Source organism: Acanthaster planci, linkage group LG08 (genome assembly GCF_054643075.1).
Source record: "Acanthaster planci isolate LZ-2023a linkage group LG08, COTS_SCS, whole genome shotgun sequence".
Classification (NCBI taxonomy): domain Eukaryota; kingdom Metazoa; phylum Echinodermata; class Asteroidea; order Valvatida; family Acanthasteridae; genus Acanthaster; species Acanthaster planci.
This window is the reverse complement of record NC_141784.1, coordinates 64695-90066: the sequence shown is the minus strand read 5'-3', so window position 1 is coordinate 90066 and position 25372 is coordinate 64695. Positions and strand designations below refer to the sequence as shown.

The window sequence follows — 25372 nt, the reverse complement described above, 5'->3', positions numbered from 1 at the left end:
CAGTGTCTGTACCTTTGTACTTAACGCTAGTGTTTGTTATTGGCAGGTGTTTGTTTTTCTCCTTCAGCTTCTTTGGTGCAAGTTCTTTCCCTACTCACTCTTTTACCTTGATTTGTGTTTTTTATCGCAGGGCCGACCCGGAAGCTCTGGACGAGATGGCAACACGGGAAAGCCAGGACCACCTGTAAGTTGTTCTTTGCTTTTTTTTTCCTCTCGACAATGGACCAATAGAGATTTGGTGCTCAAAAACATCTAATACCCTCTCTATTAACTGAAAAAAAACAGCAGTAGTTTTATACAAGACTGTACAAAGTTCAAGGACCTGACATTTTATTGCAGCTGAATCCTTCTCAAATGGAAATATTGCTTGTATATCTCCTCTGCTGCCACTACAGTGGTTTGCACATTTCTCATGGAGCTTAACTTAATATTCCCACCATTTTCACTTTGACTTGACCCATTGTTTGTATGTATCAACCTTGAAAATCACCAACTCCCTCAGATGTCAGACCAGAACTTTATGCTTGCTACATCAGTTTTGAAGCTTTCTGAGCTGTTGGACAAATATTTTGTAATTTGAAACTGAACTCCAGATCTCTGTCTACCGGTAGTGTTGTTTGCCTTCCTAGTCAGTTTTTCCAACAAAACTTGCATGACTACTTGACACATCCATTTGCATTTCATTTCATCGTTTGGATTGTATTTTGATTCATTTCACAGGGTTCGTCTGGCAGCGATGGACAGCCCGGACCACCTGGGCCGAATGTATGTTTAAAAAACTTCTATCCGCTCGTTGTGTTTTGTTGTCTGCTTTTGGCAAGTGATATGAAATTGGAAATGTGCAATCAAGTTTAGTGCAGATAATTTTGTCATCCCAAACGGAACAAGTTTTTGGCATCCTGCCCTTTAATTGAGCGTGAACAGAAAGCAACAACTCCAGTTCGTTTTGAGCTCAAACTCTTCTAACACATCTGTTTTAGTTTTTGCATTTTTTTCAAAATTTGAAAGAAGACATTGCACACTTTACTGTGCATAATCAGTATTTCTCATTGACATGTAGGCTTGCAGCTTCAATCTTAGTACTTCTGATCTTTGAATCTTGTGTTGGCATGCAATTGCAATACCCAAATTGGCCAAGTTTCTGCATTTTCATTTCTGCCAACAGGGTCCTCAGGGGGCGAGAGGCAACATTGGCCTAACTGGAGCCCAAGGAGCAGATGTGAGTTGATCCAGCTCATTGAGTCTTTGAAAAACAGGATCGGAACCTCATATATTGAAATCTGTTTGGAGATGTCTTCTTGTTCTGATTGGGAAAGTCGTGCTGAACGGTTTGTTACCCTCTAAATGTTCACAAATATGCTTGCTTGTCCATGTTGATGCTCATTGTAGATTGTTGGGTCAACATCAGGTGAAGCCAGTTCTCACATTACACAACATTTCATGCTGTTTGTGCCAAGTTACTCTGCACTGAGCAGAAAAATGTGATGAGTGACCATTATGCCATTGGATAAAGAATTCATGGTAATTTTGTGAGGAAATAAGTCCCACTGTCCAGCTTATGATGTAAGATGTACGGTTGCTGACCAACTGCTTGCCTGTTCTGGTGGTGGCCGGTCTTGAGGAAACTCTGTGGTCGTGTGGTACTTTGACATCTTCTGAACAGATCCTATTAATGATGATTGCTTGAGTTGAGTTCGGGTTGATGATTAGTGATATCTACTGTGTTCGGCACACTTGTAGTTGTCCTAGCTTGAGCCCACCTGCAGAACCCGATGTCAGTGTCCATCCATTTATGCTGATTGGTTTACCTCTGTACAGGGTGAAGAAGGAAGGACCGGAAACCCTGGCTCAGTTGGACCAAGAGGAGCGAGTGTAAGTTGACCGCAGCTGACCGGGTTCATTAATATGATCCTTGAAAACATGACTTTGCTTTGATTTGATACGTTGGGCCCAAGTTGTATAGTTTACTCCTGATGTATTCCTGTAAAGTGAGGAAAAGTGAATAATTATCAATTGCCGATAAATCCTTACTGGAACAGGTCTTTGTCTCTTTCAATCTTTAAAATTTTTTGTAACATTTTTTAAACTGATGCTTTCACTGTAGTCAACAGTGACATTAGATCTCACAATCAAGTTTCTGTGACTTCTCCCATTTTTGCAGTGGAGTGATGTATTTGGACTCCTACACTCACCGTCAGCAATGGATAGGCTAGAGACTTAGTAATTCAGTTACCAGACTTCCACTCAGTGTCTTGATACAAATGCCAACTATTGACAGTGACATTGCCTGTACAAAAGTTGTCATTCTTTGTAAGCTGAGATCAGTAGGTTTCTGTTTGATCTGTCAGGGTACCCCTGGAGACATTGGACCTCAGGGCCCAGCTGGACCTGCTGGAGCTCAAGGTGCGCGTGGAGATGCCGGACCACAGGGAGCTATCGGACCTGGAGGAACCAACGTAAGTTGTTGGAATATTCAAACATTTCACGTCAATTTGTGTAAGGACAGTTGAAATACTTGATTTGGACACCGGTAGGGTTTCCTTAGTCTGCAAAAATGGTAATCGGATGTCAAGAAATATTCACTTCCCAAGAAATACAGAACTCACAGATGCTAAGAACTCAAATGAGCCCCTTTGTTTTGAGCACTTTGGGAGCTCTCAATATTGCCGTGAGTATTCTGAAAGACTTCTGTTCTGACTGTTGGTACTGTTTGGCACTGATTTTTTTTGGCCAGGGTGGAGTTGGAGCACCAGGGCCACGTGGAGCCCAGGGTAAACGTGGTGCTGCCGGTGTAGCTGGACCCCCAGGACAGGGTGGACCACAGGGAATGGCTGTAAGTCTGTCTATACTCACTGGAAGTGCCCTGGGACCAATTCTGGCTGGTCAAAATGTCCTTAAAATCATCGAAGGAGTGTTTCAGAAGAAATTCTTTGTTGTCTTGTTTGGCACTGATACGTTTGACCTTAAATTAAAGTATGTACTTAAAGATTTTTTTCTATCCAACATCTTTTAGTTTAGATAAGTGTCATACTAAGGCAGTTGGCGATTTTCATAATAAGTGACTTGAAATTCTTTCAGGGTGACCGTGGTGCTCAAGGACCAATGGGCTTGGCTGGAGCTACAGGACCAGACGGTGATGCTGGGGCTGATGGACGTGATGGACGTGACGGAGAACCGGTAGGGCACTGTACCCAATCCACTCTGTGGGTTTCAGTGGGCATTTTTATACAGAAATATAGTCAACCCAAGAGAAGCACAGTTGATGTGTGCTCCAGGCTCCACATGTTACAGAGCTAGTTTGAAGACCAAGTCATGGCTTTTCCTGAAATCTTTGGCTGTGGCTTAACACGGCACATGCACTTCTGGAGGCTGTAGCCCAGAAACTGCTGAAACTTGCCATCTGGGCAGTTGTGTTGCTGCAGGACGTATCCAGGGGTTGTAGACACAGCGAACAGTAACCTTACGTGCCTGTTACGGACCCGTGAAGAAAAAGGTCTGCATAAATGCCAGCTTGTGTGGACTAAGCCATTTGAAAATCATCAAGGTCCGTGATTTTTGTTTTCAGTAGACAACTTATAGGATCAACTGCCCTTTTCTTTATCTTCCAGGGTGACAAGGGAGCTGCTGGGGATGTAGGACGCATTGGAATCCCAGGCCTCCCCGTAAGTGCGTCAAGTTTTGTTGGTGACATTTATATCGTGGGCGAAATGCTGCCACACTAGTTAGTGTCACAGTTTTACTCAAAGCTAGAGCCATGGAACAGGCACTGTCGCTCATTTTTGTGCCTACTGAGTCAGACTACTGGATGATTGTAGTGTGCAGGAATACCACATGGTTGGAAAACTACTTTCTCATGGGTGTGCATGGGAAACTGGACTGCGAGTGGAAAGTAAATGATACCTACCATGCAGAAAGCATGGGCCTTCATCTTGACTTACTTTTTGGACTGCGCTATGGACTCCTTAGAGCAAATAAATATAGAGTGTGTGTACAATGTGGCACTTTTATCTTCACATTTATCATGAATTTATTTTTGTTTACTTGGCAGGGTGCTCCAGGAGACCGAGGTGGTGCTGGAGCTATTGGAAATGCTGGAGCACCTGTAAGTACCTGCTGTTTATCCTTTTCAGAAGAATCAAATTTGTTATTGGATTCTATGGATATGGACTTCTGCTTTCACTGGTGCCCGAAAACTGAGTGAATCCACTGTTGATGTTGACAGTGATGGTAACGGTGAGATGGACAGAAACTGTGATGGCCACAAGAATCACAGGCATGGGGAGGAGGGGGAGGGGGAAGGCCCTCCCTCCAGCCCCCCACCCCTGGAAATAAAAAAAATTAAACAGGAAAAAAAGAGTAGAATCGAAAGGCAAAGTGAGCGAAACAAACAAAGGACAAAAGTTGATGGAAATCACCAGTTTGCTTCAAAACACCTTGGAATTGATCCTCTTTTTTCTATCTGTGGTTTATCACTTTGATACTTATCAGTACGTTACCCACCCCTCCCCCCAAATAAAAGAAGTCCTGCTACCCCATGGAAAAAATCCTGGTCTGACTCTTGACAAGAATGATGGCCAGTGATGGTGAAAACAATTTTTTGTTTCTTGCGCAGGGTGCAAAAGGAGCAACAGGCAAGCGTGGAGATGCAGGAAATCAAGGGCAGAGGGTAAGTCATTGATGACTCTTCCGATAGTTTCTTCTTTGACTTTTTTCCAGAAATATAAAATCCAACAAATGCCGCAAACTTCTTGCTGGCTGCAGTGACTTTAAACACAAACTGGCAATGGACAGAGGGCGCAAGTTTTTGATCTTAGCAGAATGTTTCTCAAAGGCAAAATGACAAGTAGACAGAGATAAACAAGTAGGAAAGAGATCGGCAGATTGTTACTTTTTCCTGTGAAAAATCAACCTACGTTTTGCAGTTTCTCACGTTTTAGCCGAGTTTATGTCTAATGCATGCTCACGGCTCACTCGAGGAAATATCTTGTCAAAATGTAGCATATAAGGCAACCCCACTTAGTTGAAACAGTGCTCAGGATAGAACATGTCAACAGGATGCTTTTGTGTATAGATTTGAAAAGGTCAGTCCAGTCCGCTGTATCAAATTTGTACTTTGTTTTGCAGATGTGTCGTAAATTAATCATAATAAGTCATAATAGCTGAGTGTGTGGAGCTGCTTCTTGCATAGAGATGAGGGCACAGAAATAGTTTTGGTTCTATTTTGGTGACATCACATTTTGAGAGTTTTCATGTGACTGCATCTATTTTGAAGCAGTTTTCCCATTTAGCAATTCTAAAAATTGCTTTTTTTTTGTAATTTCCAGTACATGTATATAGTTGGAAATGAAAAGATTTACTGAAGCAACATTTGAACTTTTGGCATTTACAAATCCCTCTCGTCTCACAGTGCCTTTGTGCACCAGGGCACTAGAAACAACTTTACGTTTGGGAGGGTTGGTTTGCATTGAAAGAACTGTAGACATTTGTGGTTTTTCAGTTGTATGCTCATTAGAGGAGATTTATGATTCATCTTCCTGTGATTGTTTTCCCTTCACAGGGAAGTCTTGGCCCTCCCGGTCCAGCGGGATCTCCCGGACTGCGTGGTGAAGCGGTACGTTCTCACATCAGGGAAATGCAGTGCCTTGACACCAACTGCACCCCTGTACAATATCCCCCCACAGTGTAGCATGATCATTGATGGCTGTCATACACCATATACTGCTGTTTTACATGTATTCTCCTCAGGTGGGGCAGAGAACGAGGTTCCTATCACTCTTGGTGTTGGTTGGTATTCATTTTAGGTAATCTCAAAACGAAAGAGTTCATTTATGACGTCTAATCTGAATAAATCTTACTAGTCGATAACGTCTGCTGATCTACAGGCTGCTCGCAAGAAAAGTTAGTATGGCAAAGTGCTACAAAATTAGCAGCGTGTGAACTTGGCCCTATTCCACTTCTGCCCCGTCGCTGAATGTTGGACATATTGTGTTGGCTTTATTTTTTCCCTCTGGATGTTTGTTGTATTTAATACGCAGGGAGGTACTGGAAGATCTGGCAGAACTGGCCCTCCTGGATCCAAAGGAAATCCCGTAAGCTCGCAGCAGTCTCAACATTGAACATCTTTCTGTGGTCAACTTGCCTCATGTCTTACGTTCTGTTTGCATAAAGGGGAACACTTTCTTTCCCCGATTTTCTTTTGGTGCCTCACTTGTCGCGTAATGGATGGAAGCTTGGATTGCACATTCAACCTAGTATGCAGGCTGTATTCTGAACTGGTCCTCCACCTGTTGAAGTAAAATCTAGTTTAGTTCCTGAACTTGTTCATTGGGTTTCCCAGTCATTACTCGATAGGCATGGCTTCTAGGGTGAATTTAGTCCTTGACAGGCAGTGATGTAACTGGAGTGAAATTTTTGAGGGGTCACCTAGGAAACCCGACAATATTTCAAGGAGACATGGAAAGCAAATGAACAGTGGCTTCCGCATTCCAATATTTTAATGGGGGTCATCCAAGGATGCCACGAACTCTCAGTGGGGGCCTCCCTCCCCTTATTTCCACTGTTGATAGGGTTTCCATCTGTGCAAGTATTGAAACTCACGGGCATGCAACCTTTCCTCAGATCAGCTGATTTCCTCATTTTTCAGTTCACGCTCTTGCCATAAAAAATTGAAAAAACACTGTACAAAGTCTTGTAAAGATTGGAATTTTCTCGTTTTTTGTCAAAGTCCAAGTTGTACGCCTGAACTTAGGTCTTCTGTGTTGCTGACTTTGTACCCAAATGGCAATATTGACCAGTAGAATCGCTCAGGCTACTCTTAATCCTAACCCCTTAGGACGTAAGTAAACTCGTATTGAAATTGGAGGATTGAGGACAGGTTTGGATAATGGATAAAAAAAAGGTAGGGGCTGATTAAAATTGCGGAGATAAAGAGTGTTGCAGTCAAACCGACTTGCTTGTGATCCTTTAAAACAGGGTGAGAGAGGCAGAGCAGGCGATCGTGGAGCCCAAGGCATCCCAGGAGGACAGGTAAAACTCATCCTGTCAGATGATATCCTTAATTTAAGAACATGTATTTGCTTACAGTTTATCTTGACTTCAACTTATGCAAGCAGTGTTTTGTTTGAATCATCGCGGCATCTTCCTCAACCTGACATTTCTGTTGTTTTATTCACAGGGACCACAAGGAGCAGAAGGAGCTCGTGGAGAGAAGGGACCCAAAGGAAATCCTGGTGATCCGGGAGTCCAGGGATCAGTGGGTGGACCAGGCCGTACTGGCGCTCCGGTAAGTAAATCCTGGGATGAAATTCAAGGCCCCCACTCCTTTATAAGATGAAAATTTTCCCCGAATTCCCAAACTGAGAAAAGAAACCCTTCTGAGCTGAATGAGAAGAGACTGTGCTTCATTAAGAAGCCATTTACTAAGGTTCTGTGGTATTACTGGAAATATCGCTTGATTTCAGGGAGCCACCGGAGCCCAGGGAGCACGCGGGGAACCAGGCGAATCGGGATCAGTGGTATGTACATACCTCTTGCTGGAACCTGTTGAAGTCAATGCACAAGATGAACGATGGGTGTCATAGGCCAGGTTGCCATTTCTGTGCCTGTCATGGCCTTTGCTGGTTTTGTTAGGGTGTTATGATATTCCCATCAATCATTTGTGTCATTTCATACCTGAGAATTTTGGATTGTCAGTAATTGCTCACCATAGTCTGTCTGTTAATGCCCATAATGCTGACTGTTTCTAATCTTTAGCCTTGATTTTGAATTTCAAAGGGCATCGGTGGAAATTCTGGACCAGTGGGACTTCCTGGACCCAGTGGTGCACCCGTAAGTAGAAATCTAGAAATCCATTCAGATGTCATGAAGCTGCATAAAGTGGCAGGATTTGGTAGAGGATGAGTTTTCCTGTTTCACAATCAACAACGTCACTCGTTTCTTTTGTCTTTGCATTCAGGGATCACGAGGAGAGGTTGGACCGCCTGGACCAAGTGGCAAACCAGGTGCACCTGTAAGTATACCTTCTTCTGTGTCAGATTTTGCAGCAGTATGGCATTCCAAAGGTCGCATTCTTGAATCCTGCAGTTGCATTACTTGTGATCGTCATTATCAGCCCAGAAGCGAGTCACAGTTTTGTTGATCTCCTGTTTTGAAATCTTATTCTTTGGCACTTGAATATAAGACACAGTGTACAACTGTCTTTCTAGGGTCAACGTGGTGAGACTGGTTCTTCAGGCCCAGCAGGTATCCGTGGTGCTGCAGGACCCCAAGGACCTTCGGGTGCACGCGGTGATGACGGCAGGAATGGAGCTGACGTGAGTATTGTCCCTTGCCCAATTTGCTCTCTCGAATGGATTTCACAAGTGACCAGCGGAAATCACTATTTCTTATTCTGGACAGTCAAGTGTCATTTCCTTTTTAGGCTTTGTAGCAAACCAGCTGTCATTGGGAAATGCTGACAGAACACTAGCAAAGTTGAACCTGGCATGGACAAACAGACTCGGCATTCAAATGTGAGCAGCATTTACCCCAAGTTGGTTTGAGTGATCATTTTAGTTTGTTGTTTTGTTCTAAAGGGAGCTCCTGGCCCTGCTGGACCACCAGGCCCTGCTGGTGTAATCGGACAAATTGTAAGTATCCAGCACAGATGCCTTCATAAGCTCTATTATTTTTTTTGTGTGTGTGAACATTTTCATGATGTATAAAATCCAGAGGCAAAGTTTAGAGGGCGGTTTAGCACAAATAATTTCAAGCAGTGGAAATATTTGTTTGCTTTTCAAAAACAGTTCACTGGTTTTTTTTTTAAATTTTATCATAGCTCAAAAGTTCCAGGAAATTTGGAGGCTAAATAAGATCAATTGTTTGCATGGAAATGCATTGTTATTTTATTGTTTATTGCATATCTGTTTTGCTAGTGCAAGTGCATGTGATAAATTAATCAAATAGACACAATCACTGGTTTCATTTCTTAATCTTGGTACGTTTGTTTCATGAATAGTAATCTCTTGTTCCCCTGTCCCTTCCCCTAGGGTGGCATGGGAGCAATGGGAGCCCCAGGACCAACTGGCCCTGCTGGACGCCCTGTAAGTACTGCTTACACTTTTCAAATTGATGCGTATGTACGTTGTTGCATGTTTTTTTTCAAACTTTAACCACTTCCTGCGGGGGACTCCGGGATCGGAGACGTATGGTTTATACGGGTGGCCGGGGTCTCCGAACTCGGACAAAGAAAACGGGCCCTGTAACAAAAGACCGTACTCCGAACAAAAGACCAGGCTGCTGGGCATTACCGACATTTTTCACTCTCAAAAGTGGTGATAATCCAGCCTTGTTTTGAAACCGTATACCAGGGTTTGGGGCATTGAGAGCGAGCGGATTACCACCGCGGACAAAAGCGCTCCACCACCGCAGCGATGAGCCACACAGCACCGCTGCACGCTAATCTGGCCCCTATTGAAAAGAGGTCAGCAGTGCACTAAGCCAAGTTCGTGAACAAAAGACAGTTATACAACACTGCACAATCTGGGCTCTGTTTACGAGGCTGCTGGCCTGGCTGAAATACTCAGGCGTCAATGAAGGTCACCTGTCAACTTAGAGTAGTGCCTAAAGATTACTTGGTGCAGTTACAAACGACCGTTAAATGAAATGATGAATTTTTGAAGGATTTTGAAAACGGAAAAAATGATAGTCGTGCCGGCCCAGCATCATCAACATTGAAAAATACCCCGGCATGAAGTGGTTAACAAGGGTGTGTGTCATTTGAAAATTTTGATTTTCTAGTTTGGAATCCAGTGTATTTTAGATTGTTCTTGATGTGTTTTATGTGGGATTGAACTTGAAAGAAAGTGGTTTATGCAGCTGTGTGAACACACACGAATCAGATGCTGAGTTTTGATATTCCAGTGGCAGAGTGGTCCTGCATTCGTTTTTTTGTTCTATTCCTTCTTAATTCTTAGCCAGCTTCAGTAGTCTATCAGTCCACACCGCTCAGTTTGTGTGTTGTCCTACAACTGGTACATACCACAGGAGTTTGTCGCTGTAACTTCACTGAAATAAATCTCATTCTTTGGATCTAGTCAAATTGTAAACACGCAGCTTGGAAGTGATGCAGGTTATGATCTTGCCTGGTGTCCATGACTGATGACTGTGCTTTTTTTTTGGTCTTAACCAGGGTGCTGATGGAGCCCCAGGTAAACGTGGCTCTCCAGGATCAGACGGTGCTCCTGGATCCTCAGGAGTCCAGGGTCTCAAGGGACCACGCGGACCCACCGGATCTGACGTGAGTTTATCCTCGATGGTCACTTTTTTGGTTTCCTGATACACAACCGGGAGGCAGATATACCCAGACTCAACTAAAGGTCATTCCATAAAACGTAGACATGGCTGTAACTTTTCGGCACATTTGTTGTAAGTGGGCAACCCTGAGTAGCTGGATTTTGTTGATGTTAGTTAAGACTTATGCAGTTATCTTAAAATGTTTCAGAGCACTTTGAAGTTACCAGTGTATCCAACTGTCACCGAACATTCCCTAACTACATAGAACAACACTGATGTTGTTCGTGTACTAAAAGCAGGAAGTTTTACATAAACATAATTGTAAAATTTCATTGAGCTGTTGCATAGTGGAAATACATCTCCGTAAATTTGTTCTATGCAAAAATCACTTAAGAGCCAGTCACAAGCAAGTTGGAATGTTTATCTGTGTTGTAATGGGCTAATCATTTTATCCCTGAATAATTGTTTGTGCTATAATAATGCGAACAGATGAGAATAAGGCAAACAATGAATTTGCATTGATAAGAAGCCCAGAAGGAAATTATCCCTCAACATTTTTTGATTGTTTAAACCTACTGATGATTGCTTCCCAAAGGGCAGAGACGGTTCCGATGGAGCAACGGGTGCCAAGGGAGGAAAAGGACCTCAAGGTGACAAAGGACCTCAAGGACCCCAGGGAGCAGCTGGCAGTGCCGGAATGCCTGTAAGATTAACTTGGACATTGTGCCGCTTGCTGACGGAGAAATGTTACTTTATGTAATTTTTCAAGTATGTTTAAGTATTTCAAAGCACTTTCGGTGTAATTTATAGTGTAGTCAGAAAAGCCAATCAGCTGCCGGTACTGAGGAAACCTGAGAACTTTGGCATTGTCACCGATGGACAGTTCTGGGAGAACACAACATGAATATTATCTGCAAATTTCTTATCTGCTGTTGCAAGAGGCATCCCCGGCCCTCTCTGCCAAAGAAGAGAAAAGTTTAAGAGAGGTTTCATGACATGTGCTGGATACACATTGAGACTGTATATTCCAACAGAAATTGGCCGTGCATGCTTAGTGCGTCCGCCTGCCAAATGTGCCTGAGCCTGTAAGCTTACATGGTGAGTTCCCATCAAAGGGGGTCCTTGCTGTGTAAAATTACACCATCCCTTATCCCTGCGTGGAGCAGATTTATTTCTGTCTTTGTTCTACTGCAAGCCTCGAAAGTAACAAAGGTGCAGCAACAGGTGGGGGCACCGCATTGCCCAATCCACTCAGTGGAATTTGACATGGAGGAAATGCATTTATTGACATTCCTCTTGCCAGGGCCGACAAGGACCAAGTGGCGGTCCAGGTGAGCGTGGAGCTCGTGGACCCGCTGGACCCGCTGGATCAAGAGGCAGCCAGGGACCTGACGGTGACATGGGACCGGCAGTGAGTCTCATTTTCAATTTCAATTCTACCTCGTTTTTGATCGCTTAATTTTTTTGACGACAGTGGGATCAGGTGCTTTTGTACGGAGGTATAACGTGTTCACTAATTCTTTCTATTCATCTATGTGTTGGGGAGAATAAAAGATTTGAACTGAACTGAGGTCTGGGAAACATGGCCTCTAACAAACTTCCACCAAGACCCTTCCCAGCAAACAATTTGAAAATAGCTGGGCTCCCTCAAACCAACTTTGTCTAGTTCTGCATCTACCTGGACAATGCTGGGTCTGATGACCATGCCTGGCTATTTTCAACTGTTCCTCATTAGCCAGGTCTCCCCAAGTTCTTATTTTGTTTGGCATTTTGCTCCAACTTTGTTCCGATTCTTATCGTGGTCACAGGGGCCAGCTGGAGCAGCTGGAGCCAGGGGAGAGACTGGCGCCACAGGAGTCCAGGTAAGCTTGATATGATCTGCTTTATGCATTAAAACATTGCCAACGGTAAGCTGTGTAATACCTCGCTTAATTGGAGGCATAAGTGTTGAAAAAGACTACAGGAGATACGCTGTTGAAAATGTAGCATGTGAAAAGGGTGATGTCGATAGTTGCCTTACATATTTTGGGATGATTTTTCTTCTCCAGGCATGCAGCTTTTCCTCGAGTCAGCTAATTTCTTCATTTTCACTTTACATTTGTTCCACTGAAAATTGTAAAACACTGCACAACGTCTTGTACAGATTGGAATTTCCTTATTTTTTTGGTCAAAGACGAAGTTGCATGCCTGTTACTTGTTTCATTTTCTGACTCATTTTATTCCATTTTCATCTGTAGGGACATAAGGGATGGGGTGGACCTCCAGGCAGACCAGGTGCCGCTGGGCCTAAAGTGAGTCGAGAACCTTCAGAATGCCAGCATTCGGCTTTGTTGATCTCATTATCACTTGCTTTGTCACACTGGTATTTTTATACTTCAAGAAAAGGTATTTTTATACTTAAAGAAAAGTTCTTACATCATAGAGCAACTCGTGTAGATACAGAGTAATTTGGATGAATGTTGCAAGGGCGATGCCACGTCATTGTGATCGTGTGATCATGATTGTGTGATCATGACCAGGCAATCTGTTTTATACGAAGACAACTGATCCATGCACACCTAGACTCACTTGTGGCTGATATTTTGTACATACTTATCCTCCTTTTGTTCTGCACACTCACACAAAGTTTAGAAAAGTTTGTGGATGCAGACTTTGCCTCCGCACACAGCCTGTTATGGTAGCAAATATATGACCCGCTCTGCAAACAGGTGTATTAAGGCGTAATGGCCTATTCCATGTGCCAATGGTGAAAATATTTGGAAATATTTTGAAGCCAATTGCTTGACCAGAAAGCCTCTGTTGCTAAGGAAAACCAAGAGAGTGTCTAATTTAAGTTGAATGTTTCTGTTCGTTATGTTTAAAGGGCATAATTTAAAAAAGCATGCGTGATAAAGTGAAATTATATGAATATGCAGCTAGAAATAACTCCAAAATGCAAAATGCCACTGTGATGAATTATATATCAAATGAAAGCTTAGGATATTAGCAATTTGTGACACAATACACCTTTCCTGCTGATGAGCTGGTTACATATTGGTCTGTGGGCGTACCCCGGAGTATTGAGAAATACAATGTTGCTGTAAAAAATATGTAAAAAAATTGTTCAAATGACTCCAACAAGTCAGTAGTTGTGGTTTTGGGCTGTATATCAAAAGTTGGCTGGTATTCTTTTTCAAAGGTCGAAATTTTGGGCCAAAATAATGCCATCGGTAAAGTGGTTCAGCTCACTGCCTTATTTTCTCTGTGAATCCCTGAGATGCTGTCTTCATTTCTGGATTATTTCTCTTGTTTTTTTCCCCCTCTCTTGGCAAGGGCTCCACTGGTGCCCGTGGTGAGAACGGACGACCTGGCCCTGCTGGACCTTCAGTGAGTAACTTGTCTCTCGTCTATTCAGAACCCTCTGTTATCATTACTGTGATCGTCCGGGAGCCTGGTTGGCATGTTCCACTATGATTTCACTGATGATACCTGCTTTTCTTCTTTCAGGGTATCGATGGTGCTCGCGGCAGGAACGGTAAGGACGGTGTGCAAGGTCCCCGCGGTATGACTGGACCAGGGGTAAGTGTTGCAGTAACGTAATCTCCACTTAGACTGGTTGGAATCTACCCGCAGAGTGGGAGCAAGGATGTCCGTTGCCTTCCCTGTCCTGGTGATGGTTTTTGCTTGTTTTAATTCATTTTTCTTTTAACTGCTTACGTAACACATCTGTGCATGAAATTCAATTACAGTGTGGAATACAGTGATGGTACTGAAATAATGATATTTTCAATGAACTCAAACTTTGAGAGAATTTGTTTCCAGAAGTTACAAATTTGGTTCACGTTAACATATTCAAAGAAAAAAATAAACAGTCATTAGTCTGATCTGATCATCAATGTTATTCAGCCTTGAAAAGTACTATTTAATTTAATTCTAATGACAACTGCCACACAAGGGAAACAAGCTACGCTTGAATCTGTCAGTTCTGCATTTCAAAAAGTATTTTAAAGAATTTAGTTTGCCCCAAGATCTGAATCAACCATTGGTCTAACTGCTCTAAAATGGTTGAGGCTGAATTTAAATCTGAAACACTGTTGTCAGCTACTTCAGTCTTGTAATGGCAGCCATGCCTGACTGGAGCAAGACAAAAACTACTCAAAAAGTTAGAGGCTACATAAAAGGAAAGAAGAAAAGAGCTCGTGAGATAACAACATGCAAACATCAAGAAAAATAGTTTCATTTTATGTTTAATCCTTCATTGAAATCATAATGTCAATCTGCTTTTCTAGGGCCAACGTGGTCCTTCTGGAAGGTCTGGACCAGCTGGACCCCCAGGACCCCCAGGACCTGCCGGAGCACCAGTGAGTCAAGCCTTCCTTCCTGATGCTGTTTCACTACCTATAAGCTTTGCTACCTTGACCACTTGCTGCCGGGTGTAAATTGAAGTTGCATGACGTAAAACTGGGGGATTTTCAAGATTTTCCGTTTTTAAAATTCTTTAAAAAATCATTTAAACTTCATTTACTCCCACACAAATGACTGTATGGTGGCTACTTTAATCTGACAGACAACATTTATTGACGCCTGAGTATTTCAGCCAGGCCTGCTGCCTTGTAAAAAGAGCCCAGGTTGTGTGGTGTTATGTAATTTTCTTTTGTTCCCGAAACCGGCATAGTGCACTGCTGGCGTCTTTTCAATAGGGGCCAGATTAGCATGCAGCTATATTGTATCGTTCATCGTTGGGGGGGGGGCTGGAGTGCTTTTGTCCCTGGTGGTAATCCACTCGTGCTGAATGCCACAAACAGTGATATAATCTTTGAAAACAATGACAGATTTCCTCCACTATTGACAACTGAAAATATGTTGGTGATTCCCAGCAACTCAGTCTTTCGTTCCGAGTACAGTCTTTTGTTACAAGGCCCAGCTCTTTTGTCCGATTTCAGGCAGCCTGGCTTTGCATATAAGTCCAAGGTACCCAAAACAGGGTTCCCCAGCAGTGTATGGTTAGGTTCTTACAGTCACAAAGTGGTAGGGCATAGCTGAGAGTGGTTCTGGGAGGTAACTACATATATTGGAGGGTTTGAACTTACCTTTGGTTTTGAACCAACTCTTGTTCTGCTCATGGGCTCTGTGGATATAGCATCCCTCATGTGTAACAAGAGAGGCATGGCGGACTTTGGAATGCTATTGCTTTTAAAACATGAACTCGGTACCCATGCAAAGACCCTTTGGGTTTGATTGCACCCAGATCATGTGCGCTGTGTGGCGCTATGCACCATATGCAGATGAGCATGTATGTAGGATGTCGGCCTAATTATCACGATGTCATTACTTTGTAACAAAGCCCCCCTCTTTTCCATCGACACATAAACCCCTGCTGGCCTATTTGCTTAACTGTCATCAATGATCAAAGCCGAAGTTTCTTGCAATTTTTATGTGAAAGTGGCACATATTGGTATAAACTGTATTATTTCTTAGGAAAAAGCCAAACATAATTCTTTTTTCTTGCCTCACAGGGAGCTCTCAGCTACTCAGGGGTAAGTAAACGTGGGCAATTTACTGCACATCAGAATTTACTTTTGTCTCAACAAAAATGTCAAGGTCATCTTTATATGTAAAAGTGCAGAAATTATCAGTTGGCCTACATTCTCTGTAATAGTTTTCAACCTAAATGTGCAGGAAATGACAGAAATCACCAGGGATATTGACTTTTTTATTTTTTATTTCAAATTATTCTTAAAATTCTCAATGAATTTTTGTTTCTGTGCGCAAAATACTTCTCAGAAAGCAAAATTGGGTCAACCGTCATCCCCTGGCATTCCAAACAAACTACCATTGTTTAATCACTTGTGGAAGTTCCTTCTCACAACTTCACTGTCAGCTTTCTCACTGTGTGGATTTTGTTTCATCGTTTGACCTGCAGTATGCCTATTCTGGCTCGTATGCCACTGCCCAGGTCGACAAGGGACCCAACCCATACGCTACTGTAAGTTGCAAGACCTGTTGCAAAGTCCCTCTTGGGAACATGAATTAACTTGATGTATGATGGTGCTTAAATGCGCTGTATGTCCCTTAGATGCTGAAATTCATGTTTAATAAGTTCCCAATTTTGAATACCATATAATATTTAATACCAAACCAACAGACCAAAAAATTTTTCAAGCAAGTTTAATATTATAAAAGAATTTCACAACTTTGTGGAAAGGCAAAAAGGATTTTTGTTGATATACGCAGTGGGCCCGCTGTGACGCCTGGTCTACTGGGCTCTAATTAGTTGGAAAGAGTACTATCTCAAAGTAATAGAAATATGTATGAAAATTCTGCAAGTCACTTTTCTATTGGGTTGTAAAGAATGTGCTTTACAAGCAGAAATTGAATTCATCTGTTTTAAGTCAGGCGAGAAAATTTGATTGAGGAATTTTCAAGGCCAGCAATTTCTGCCATTCAGTAATGTAATTTCTTGTCTTGCCAGTACTATGGAGATGATGCCACCATTGATGAGGATGACTATGAGGCCCGCATCATCCAGCTGAGGAACCGCATTGAGAGGCTGTTGCTACCCAACGGTGAGCCAGAGTATCCAGCCCGCTCCTGCAAGGATCTCTTCAGGTGCCACCCCATACTTCCAAGTGGTGAGTGCTGGTTCAAGAAATAATCCTCCCCTGCTTGAAGAGTTTAGAACTTCTCCTTTAAAATTGCCATGGGCGAATATACCAGTCTCAATTGTAAACTGCCAGATTCTTGTGGGATTACATTAGAAAATGAAGTTTATACATCATCGTGGGTTTATACTCAATACTTTTCTCCCCTGACATCAAGAACAAAACTTCAGGACAGAAAAAAAAAATGGACACACTACGAAACACCATGTGTTCAGAAATGTCTAGTAACAGTGTACCAGAAGTTGTGGATCCCAAGACAAGGATTTAGGGCTGGATTGAATATTCCGCAGGCAATAGACAAGATTGTTTTATAAGCCAAAGTACCGGTGTAGGCCCTACCGGTAAAGTCAGCCCTAGGTACATGACTGTCATAGCTCATGCACTGCTTTAGTTCATGAAAAGGAAGGGAAAATTTTCTTTAGTTTTAAATGAGAAAAATTGCACTTTGGAGGCCTGTATCGAGCAGATTCAAATGAAAAGCGTTTAAACAATTCTAAAAGGAATAGAAATTTTGTACAGGGCAAGAAGTCTTGTTCATCTCTTAAATCTTGCTAAATCGTGGCTGGAGATACTCCTAGATGTGAGAAGCTATTAGATTGATCATAATGTAATATTGTGTTATTGCAACAGATTTTGTATGTGGTTTGTTCATCTACAATCTACCGGTCGGTACGACTGAATATTCGGCTATTCAATCAAATTGAAGGACAAATATTTTAATAGTGAATTATTCCAATTGACTCGGCCCTAAAAAAAATCGGAGATGCTGAAACTTTTCTTGTGTGTGTGTGTGTGTTGTAGGCCCCCAATCTTGTCATTAGCCTGAGGCACAGTGCTTGCAGTGCCTGCTGCATAGATGGCCAGCATATTTAAGAAATGCAAAACTCTATTCTGTATTGACTATAAGGTTACTACACCCTGGATCCCAGCAGAGGCTCCGACTATGATAAGTTTGTGGCCTACTGCGACAAGAAGACCAATGGCACCTGTATCTTCCCTGATGAGACGAAGGTAACTTATCTCGTATTAACCACTTCATGCCGGGGCATTTTTCAATGTTGATGATGCTGGTCCGGCATGACTATCATTTTTACCATTTTCAAAATCTTTCAAAAATTCATTTTATTTAACGGTTGTTTATAGCTGCACGAAGTAATCTTTAGGCACTACTCTAAGTTGACAGGTGACCTTCATCGACTCCCAAGTATTTCAGCCAGGCCAGCAGCCTTGTAAACAGAGCCCGGATTGTGCGGTGTTGTATAATTGTCTTTTGTTCACGAACCTGGCTCAGTGCACTGCTGACCTCTTTTCAATAGGGGCCAGATTAGCGTGCAGCGGTGCTGTGTGGCTCATCGCTGCGGTGGTGGAGCGCTTTTGTCCCTGGTGGTAATCCCCTCGCTCTCAATGCCCCAAACCCTGGTATACGGTTTCAAAACAAGGCTGGATAATCACCTTTTTTGAGAGTGAAAAATGTCGGTAATGCCCAGCAGCCTGGTCTTTTGTTCGGAGTACGGTCTTTTGTTACAGGGCCCTGTTTCCTTTGTCCGAGTTCGGAGACCCCGGCCACGCATATAAACCATACGTCTCCGATTCCGGAGTCCCCGGCAGGTAGTGGTTAATCATTATCACTTATGAAGAATCATAACAAAGGATTGCTTTGGTGTTGCTCGTTTGAATAGCTTGTGATTTGAATTCAGACTGGAGGTCTTGTGAAGGTCTTGCGGTCTTGTGATGGTCTTTTGGGGTCTTCACTGCAGTTATTTGTGTTTGGGCTTTGTTTCAGATCCCCAAGGCCACCTACTATCTTGGCGACACAGAGGAACCAGTCGACTTCTCCAGCATGAGGAATGGCTCCATTGTAAGTTTGCTTCAGTGTTCGAATGTCGGGGCTTTTCTCAGACAGAGATCTGGCCGGGAGATGAAAGAAAATTCACAATTGAAAAACCTGTACTTGGCATACTTGTCCACCTACTCCCTGATATACGTGGAGATGGCAGCTGAGACCCAAGTTAAACTACAAAATTATCTGTGCTTGTGCTACTCCAGAAAGCTTGCAAACTGTCAATTTTTTTAGTCATGGCTGGGGCATTCCTAAAGGCTTTCTTTCAGATATAAATAGAGGAGTGTTACAAGTGTAACCACAACTCGTTTTAAAAAGGGGTGGTGGTAATTGCAGTACTTTTTAGTCTTGAAGATTTCCCATCCAGTTTTGCCAGGATTTCATTCATTGCTTGTTAAAATATCGTGTAGAAAGAGATGCATTCAGATCACAACCCGTTAGCTTGTACTCAATTCAAATTCTCTTCACTTAACTCTCCTTGCAGATCAGCTACAGCGTCAAGCCCGTCCAGCTGACCCTCCTGCGACTCATCTACTCTCAGGCCAAGCAGAACCTCACCTATCACTGCAGGAATTCCCACGCCGTGGCCAACAAAGCCGGTAGCGTGGTCAAAGCTCTGACCCTAGTGGGACCCAATGACGTGCGCATGAACATCAAGAACACCCGGAAAGACTTGCAGTATGAAGTGGAAGGAGAAGACGGGTGCACGGTAGGTATCTGTGTCTGCCTCACTTCCTAATATGACTCCTCCATGGCTTTGGTTCACGACAAAGTCACCACTAACTGCCCGTTGTGTTTGCAAATGTTTCAGATGCACGACAACACCTGGGGCAAGACCACCGTCTCCTTCACCACGAAGAAAACCGAACGTCTACCCTTGGTTGACTTTGCCGTGTTGGATGTGGGCAGAGCCAAGCAACAATTCGGGGTGGAAGTCGGCCCTGTCTGCTTCTCATAGAGGCAGACAATTTCTCAGCAGTTGTGTCATGGCAGTCATTTCTGATGGGGTGGGGAGATACAAACTAAACAAACACACAGAAAGACAGAGAAAACTCTTTGTGTAGCTTTGCTACATGCACACACTCAGGGGAATCAGGCCTTCCTGCTCATGCAAGGTAGGCCGGGTGAACGTTGCACATTTTCACAGTGAACTAAGCTTCATCAGCATTTGACAGGATCCAGGCGAAATTTGGGATCGTTTGTCTCCTTTGTCAACTGCCATGACAGAAAATCACAACTGCCTGATAATTGATTTCAATAATGTGTTCCCCTTTAAAGGCTGCCGAGGAAATTAATGGTGCTAGTATCTTTAGGCTGATGAAGTCTTCTGTATTCTTATTAGTAAAAATCAAGAGCAAAGTCTACCTTTGTACTTAATTAAAAGTGCTGCTGTTTTAACCCCTTCATGCCGGGATTCTTTTGACTGGGACTGCTGGGCTGTGGTATGCCCAGTATGCAACGCCCTGTCCAGCGCAGGCCCACATTGAAACCGCAGGTGCATGATGAATAGAATATATGTGTGCTATGCACTAATCCTCACACAAAGCCGCGGCTGTCGACGTCTCCCGGAGCGAAGGGGTTAATACAGATATATTGATGCTACAATTTAGAAAGAACTGTTGCTTTTAAATGTAGATGTTAGACTCTGCAGCTTTATGTGATGCCTCCCCATATTTGCCTGTTCTCGAGTTTACAGTTAAGAAGTACTAACCTTGACATGGTTGATGTGTCATGTTTTTCATGATGCATTTTTATTGGTCTAAATGTAGCGTGACAGGATTTTTCAAACAGAATGTGAGGTCACTTGCATCTCTTAGATGCCACAAGGCACGTCACATGGGGTGTGCCCCTTGTCGAAGTATTGCTACAATCTCATGTCCTCCAGAAAAGCTCACAGCACTCAAAACTTTAACCTCAGTTCACTTGTGACCCAACCTAGGTTACCTAACAAAATGAGCACCGAGTCGCCAGCGCAACTTTGAATGAAAGGCCCAGGAGAGAATCCTGCACCGTGTAAATCATCAGGAACCCTCAACATTTTTCACCAATATATTGTCCACTTTCATCAGGATGCCAGAACAGGCAATAGATCAAAGACATAGAACTCAATTTGTTCTGTCTCCTGGATACTAAAACAAAATTATCCTAATTGTGGCATCAAGACTCATGTTTGCGTGATCCAGTCACATTTGGTTGAATGTCGTCGTCATGAAAACATTTTGCTACCTCCGCCTCTGAGGATAGACAGGGCATGAAAAATGCCAGACCGGTCATTACATCAGTTATTCCTTTATTTAGTGATTGTAAAGCGATCACCATTTGGACCAAACTAAATGTAATGTATTTTAGATGAACGGAAGAGAAAGGGATGTTGACCTGATCCAGTCCCCCCACTGTTTGACATTTTCCAACAGCATGCTGCCAGTCTGTGCAAAAATCGACTGTTTTGGTAGCTGTGATTTACAAAGGAAAACTAAGTTTCAGAATATCACTTAGAACTACTGATTTTTGTAATCACGTGTCCAAATGTTGTGCGTGCTTCAAAAGCGTCTTTGGAGCAGTTTGGCAGTTTATCATAAAGAAAGCAATAAAGCACGAAAAATCATCTTGTATTAATTAGTTTTATTTTCTTTCAAACTTTTCAGATGACAAAATTACAAACCAAAGTGGGCTCCTTAGTTCGCATGAACAGCATTTAAATACAAAAACTGAGGTTACATTGCATGTGACTGATGACTGACAGTGGCAGAAAGTCTAGCAGACTACTTGTCTGTGGATTCAGCTATCAATGGCTTGAGGGTTTAGGTCATATTGACGTTTTGGCATCTTTGTTGATGTGCCTACAGGCTAAAAAAGCTGAACAGGCCAAAATAAGACAGGTTCCTAAACGTAGCAATCTGTGCCTAGGTAAGCGTCTTCAAAAATAAAATGTATCAAACTTCATAATGACAGGGATTTCAGGTCATTGCTGCATCAGTTTAACAAAATTATAAACAAGAATCTATATTCGTGTTTGTCTAGCGAGAATGGCTCGGTATGACACAATTCGAATACAACACTGATATGAGTTAGTGGTCAAATATCACTTGAAGCTGTGTTGACAAAGTTGAAAAAAAAATCATATGTTGTTAAAATGTCAAAATCAAATCTCTAAAAGGAATAGGCGTAAGTGCAGATGGCATCGCACTGTGGTTTACACGCACCTTCCTATGGAGCCAGTGGGGACCCATGGCCCACTGACAACCATAGTAAAGCACACACACAAAGTGTGGCGTCATCAGTACAGGGGTCTACTGAGTAACAAGGATGTGGGTTCCCTGAGGCAACTCACATCAGTAGTGCAAGTGTCTACATTACATGTACGTACTTTACAGGTGTTGGTCGTATAATTGACGCTATGATGATGCTATGCTATTGATGCTAGGTAATCCTTTACTTCAGCTGGTTCCAGTCGGCGGAATCCACTCTCGTTGCAGATTCCTATCTCTATATTATCCTCGTTCATCTGCCCTTCAAAACTTTCCTGTCAGATTAAAAAAAAAAGGGAAATTGAACTATGAAATGAATTTGGTCCAGTGTCTGCAGATACAGTCAAAACTGACACCTAACCCGCCCCCCAAGAAATTACATTTGCGATACTGCAGCGCAAAACTCTTGAACCAATTGAACTCTACATGATGTACTCCTGATGAAAGGCTGCGGGCATGTGAAGTTTCAAAGATTTTAAACACAAAACAGGCAAGACCCCCCCAGCTGCCAGATAACCTGGAAAAAAACACTGTTTTAGGGTTACGGTGTCTTGACGACAACAACCCTCCTACCTTGAGAGTGAGTATAGCGGTATGGACTGCATCCTCCAACTCCAAGTCCTCGTTGTACCGCTTCTCCAAGAAGGTCTTGCCATTGATGTGGTTCTTGCCCATGGCCGTGGCCTTCCAGGGGAAGTAGGCCCCTGAAGGATCGCACTGGAAGAGGAAGGGCTTGGCATCGTCCTCGTCCCAGCCAGCGACGAGGAGGGACACGCCAAACGGACGCACACCGCTGGATGAGGATAAAAACAAAGACTGCCAAGTTATGGCACTGCATATATTAACTGTTGAAGGAATTTGTGGACAGGCCTTCACGACGTTAAGGGGACATTTTCTTCTGTTGGACAAATTAGGACCAAGTTGCAGGGACATGTCTCTGTTCCCATGTTTTCGGTTGCCACAAAATAGGTAATATTATCGTGTTTGTCTCCATGACAACGGAACAAGTATGGGGTGTGTAGGTGCGCCTATGTCTGGGTGGCCTCGCCTTGTGGGGACCCTTTCTTCAGTTAGGAAATTAGGGACAGAGTCGTGGGGACAAAGTTGTCCCCATTACAAATATACCCCCATAGTAACTATCACAGTGTTGCAGTCTGCAGCACTGTAGTGGACATGACTGCAAGTTTGCGTTTGACATGAACTGTGACAAAAGCATCTCTTCGTTGTTGTTTGCTCTGTTTCTTATCACTGCTCTTGGTGAAAGGATTTATGAAGGGTACTTGTGGAAGGACTACAAGCCTTCCAGTCGAGTAACTTACCCAATCTGTGTGTATTCCTGCATGACATTTGCCACTTTGTGGACGAGCTGAGCTGTTGGAATCTGCTCCTGGTACGTCAAGAAGTAACCCTGGGCCAACTTCCGAGCTTGTCTCACCAATAACCTGTCCACAGCAATGTCCAAATTCACACGTGCTCGTGAAATTTTACTTCCACTGTCACCATTCTTTGGAAAGAGAGTTTGTGTGACCACTCCACTGAAGAATCTCTTCCAGCTATAGTCTGAACATGGCCCTCAATATCCCAATCATATTATATAGTCTGAATCGCTCTTATAACTTTTGATGGGAGTCAACTTATAAAAAGGGAATTTTCCATGTGCACACAAAATGGCAGTGCATTTGGTGAGCATGTATATACCTACTGTACCTAAGGTCTAGACCAAGCAGAAACAAACAGAAACAGAACCAACACGACTTTGGACGCCCTGATGGTGTTGCCTCTCTTTGTATGCGGGATGAGGCCAGGTCTCCAGTCTTTCTCAGATATAATCAGAAATGAAGAATGCCCTCAACTTGCTTCCAGAGTGTTTAAAAGTGGCGGACTGCCACTCAAGACCCACACTCTTGGTGGACTCAAGAACGGTGATGTTTATAAAACATAACTGGAATCACCCTTGCTACTATGAAGGCCTTGAACTCTAGCTATGCCTAAATTGCAGCCAGATTCTGTGTGACTGTAACTGTATCCTGGAATCTGAAAAACCATAATTTTTCTGAGAGCTGAGCATCTGTGTTTGCCAGAAATCCCAAGCGCCCCCAAGAAGCATTGCACTTTTCTTATTCAATCTTATAATTTTTCTAATCCAATCATTTATTTTATGTTAATATTTTTGACAAGGTATGACATTTCTTCAACTTGAAGACTTTGGGAGGGTACATCCCCTTTAAACTGGCAGGTAAGGTAGGAAAGGTTGGCTCGCTAAAATAAAGAAGTTTCAAGTTAGAGGCAGCAACCATACCTGTAGTCTGGGCCCATGCCGCTGTAGACCATGCCAATGTTCTTGGTGATCTTCTCAATCTTGCACACGCTGTGCTCGTCGTACAGAACTGACTTGTGCTTCTTCTCTGTTGCTATGACGACGCCATTGGATGCCTTGATGCCCACAGAGGGGGCACCTGCTGCCACAGCATTTAGGGCATACTCAATCTGTACTAGCTTCCCAGATGGGCTGCAAGGGAAAATAGAGACAGATGTAGGCATTGAGAGAAATGAGATTGTTTCATCCGCACATGAGAGAAATTACTGAACGATTCCTTGAATAAATGTAATTTGAACCATTTAAAAGATACTTTCTCAAAAGATACAGATGTAGGCATTGAAATGAGATCTCCATTAAGAAAAAGAACGAAAAATTCCCATTTTCAGAAAATTCAAATCGCCATATCTCAGCAACGCCTCGACCAAATACAGACATATTGGTATCAATGTGCTCAGAATTATCCCCTCTTTCAACACAACACAGTCATAAAGCTTATAGAGCAACTTCAAAAATCCCATTTCTGTCCCTACTGTTATGTTCACGTGAATTTAAAGAACTCAGTACACCAGATTTTATTCAAATTTAACTCACAAAAGGCTTATTAGAAAATATTACACATCATGAGGTAAGCAGGGCACAGCCTAGCCCAGGTTGGACCATGGAGGAATAAAACATGGTTGGACGTTGTCTTCATTTCCTTCCGTAACGTAGTACGGTCAGGGAGTCCATTGGGCTAGGCACAGCCGTGCTCATGACTTTGCAAATAGCCTAATGACAAAAAATTTAAAGAGAAAAAAAACCAACTTAAAAAAAAGAAATATAATCTTTCCACATGAAATTAAAAGAAGTATGATATACAATCTTCCAGCCTGGATTAACTATAAAATCGGTTTATCGGAAATTTACCTAAAAGTTGTCAAGGAAAAACTGTATCGCTCAGTCATGGTGTGAATGAATGATCTTGCTATAACTGCTCTGCAACCAGACGCTACCAGACGCATTCAACTATAGTTAACATGCGAGCAAAAAGCAGGGAACCTGACTCTCCATT

At 42.8% G+C, this 25372-nt stretch overlaps 2 protein-coding genes across 2 annotated transcripts in view; one reads left to right on the top strand and one right to left on the bottom strand.

Annotated features, from left to right (window-relative positions):
* Nucleotides 1-21358, top strand: part of LOC110978061 (uncharacterized) — a 41046-nt gene extending 19688 nt beyond the window's left edge. Inside the window, exons 26-60 of the mRNA XM_087140456.1 lie at nucleotides 131-184; nucleotides 721-765; nucleotides 1166-1219; nucleotides 1819-1872; nucleotides 2349-2456; nucleotides 2735-2833; nucleotides 3079-3177; nucleotides 3609-3662; nucleotides 4049-4102; nucleotides 4613-4666; nucleotides 5558-5611; nucleotides 6036-6089; nucleotides 6973-7026; nucleotides 7175-7282; nucleotides 7461-7514; nucleotides 7774-7827; nucleotides 7955-8008; nucleotides 8205-8312; nucleotides 8574-8627; nucleotides 9027-9080; nucleotides 10169-10276; nucleotides 10868-10975; nucleotides 11576-11683; nucleotides 12081-12134; nucleotides 12510-12563; nucleotides 13585-13638; nucleotides 13759-13830; nucleotides 14541-14612; nucleotides 15768-15788; nucleotides 16175-16237; nucleotides 16724-16883; nucleotides 17821-17924; nucleotides 18697-18771; nucleotides 19238-19462; nucleotides 19565-21358. Coding sequence (XP_086996582.1) covers nucleotides 131-184; nucleotides 721-765; nucleotides 1166-1219; nucleotides 1819-1872; nucleotides 2349-2456; nucleotides 2735-2833; nucleotides 3079-3177; nucleotides 3609-3662; nucleotides 4049-4102; nucleotides 4613-4666; nucleotides 5558-5611; nucleotides 6036-6089; nucleotides 6973-7026; nucleotides 7175-7282; nucleotides 7461-7514; nucleotides 7774-7827; nucleotides 7955-8008; nucleotides 8205-8312; nucleotides 8574-8627; nucleotides 9027-9080; nucleotides 10169-10276; nucleotides 10868-10975; nucleotides 11576-11683; nucleotides 12081-12134; nucleotides 12510-12563; nucleotides 13585-13638; nucleotides 13759-13830; nucleotides 14541-14612; nucleotides 15768-15788; nucleotides 16175-16237; nucleotides 16724-16883; nucleotides 17821-17924; nucleotides 18697-18771; nucleotides 19238-19462; nucleotides 19565-19711 — 2748 coding nt within the window. The 3' untranslated portion in view covers nucleotides 19712-21358. The remainder of the gene's footprint in view (nucleotides 1-130; nucleotides 185-720; nucleotides 766-1165; nucleotides 1220-1818; nucleotides 1873-2348; nucleotides 2457-2734; nucleotides 2834-3078; nucleotides 3178-3608; nucleotides 3663-4048; nucleotides 4103-4612; nucleotides 4667-5557; nucleotides 5612-6035; nucleotides 6090-6972; nucleotides 7027-7174; nucleotides 7283-7460; nucleotides 7515-7773; nucleotides 7828-7954; nucleotides 8009-8204; nucleotides 8313-8573; nucleotides 8628-9026; nucleotides 9081-10168; nucleotides 10277-10867; nucleotides 10976-11575; nucleotides 11684-12080; nucleotides 12135-12509; nucleotides 12564-13584; nucleotides 13639-13758; nucleotides 13831-14540; nucleotides 14613-15767; nucleotides 15789-16174; nucleotides 16238-16723; nucleotides 16884-17820; nucleotides 17925-18696; nucleotides 18772-19237; nucleotides 19463-19564) is intronic.
* Nucleotides 21359-25371, bottom strand: psma2 (proteasome 20S subunit alpha 2). Its single transcript, XM_022232772.2, has 5 exons — nucleotides 25228-25371; nucleotides 24301-24510; nucleotides 23321-23443; nucleotides 22575-22794; nucleotides 21359-22276 (listed from the first exon to the last, which is right to left on the bottom strand). The coding sequence occupies exons 1-5, from the start codon at nucleotides 25320-25322 to the stop codon at nucleotides 22160-22162; spliced, it is 765 nt and encodes a 254-aa protein (XP_022088464.2). The 5' UTR covers nucleotides 25323-25371; the 3' UTR covers nucleotides 21359-22159.
* Between the last annotated feature and the right edge of the window lies 1 nt (nucleotide 25372).

What these genes read in the sequence shown, in the direction of transcription:
- psma2 (XM_022232772.2), bottom strand. Translation starts at nt 25,322, where the DNA reads ATGCGTCTGGTAGCGTCTGGTTGCAGAGCAGTTATAGCAAGATCATTC. An exon ending in GGCATGGGCCCAGACTACAG is followed by an intron (nt 23,444 to 24,300) that starts GTATGGTTGCTG and finishes TGCTGTGGACAG; the next exon opens with GTTATTGGTGAGACAAGCTC. An exon ending in CAGGAATACACACAGATTGG is followed by an intron (nt 22,795 to 23,320) that starts GTAAGTTACTCG and finishes ATCCTCATCCAG; the next exon opens with CGGTGTGCGTCCGTTTGGCG.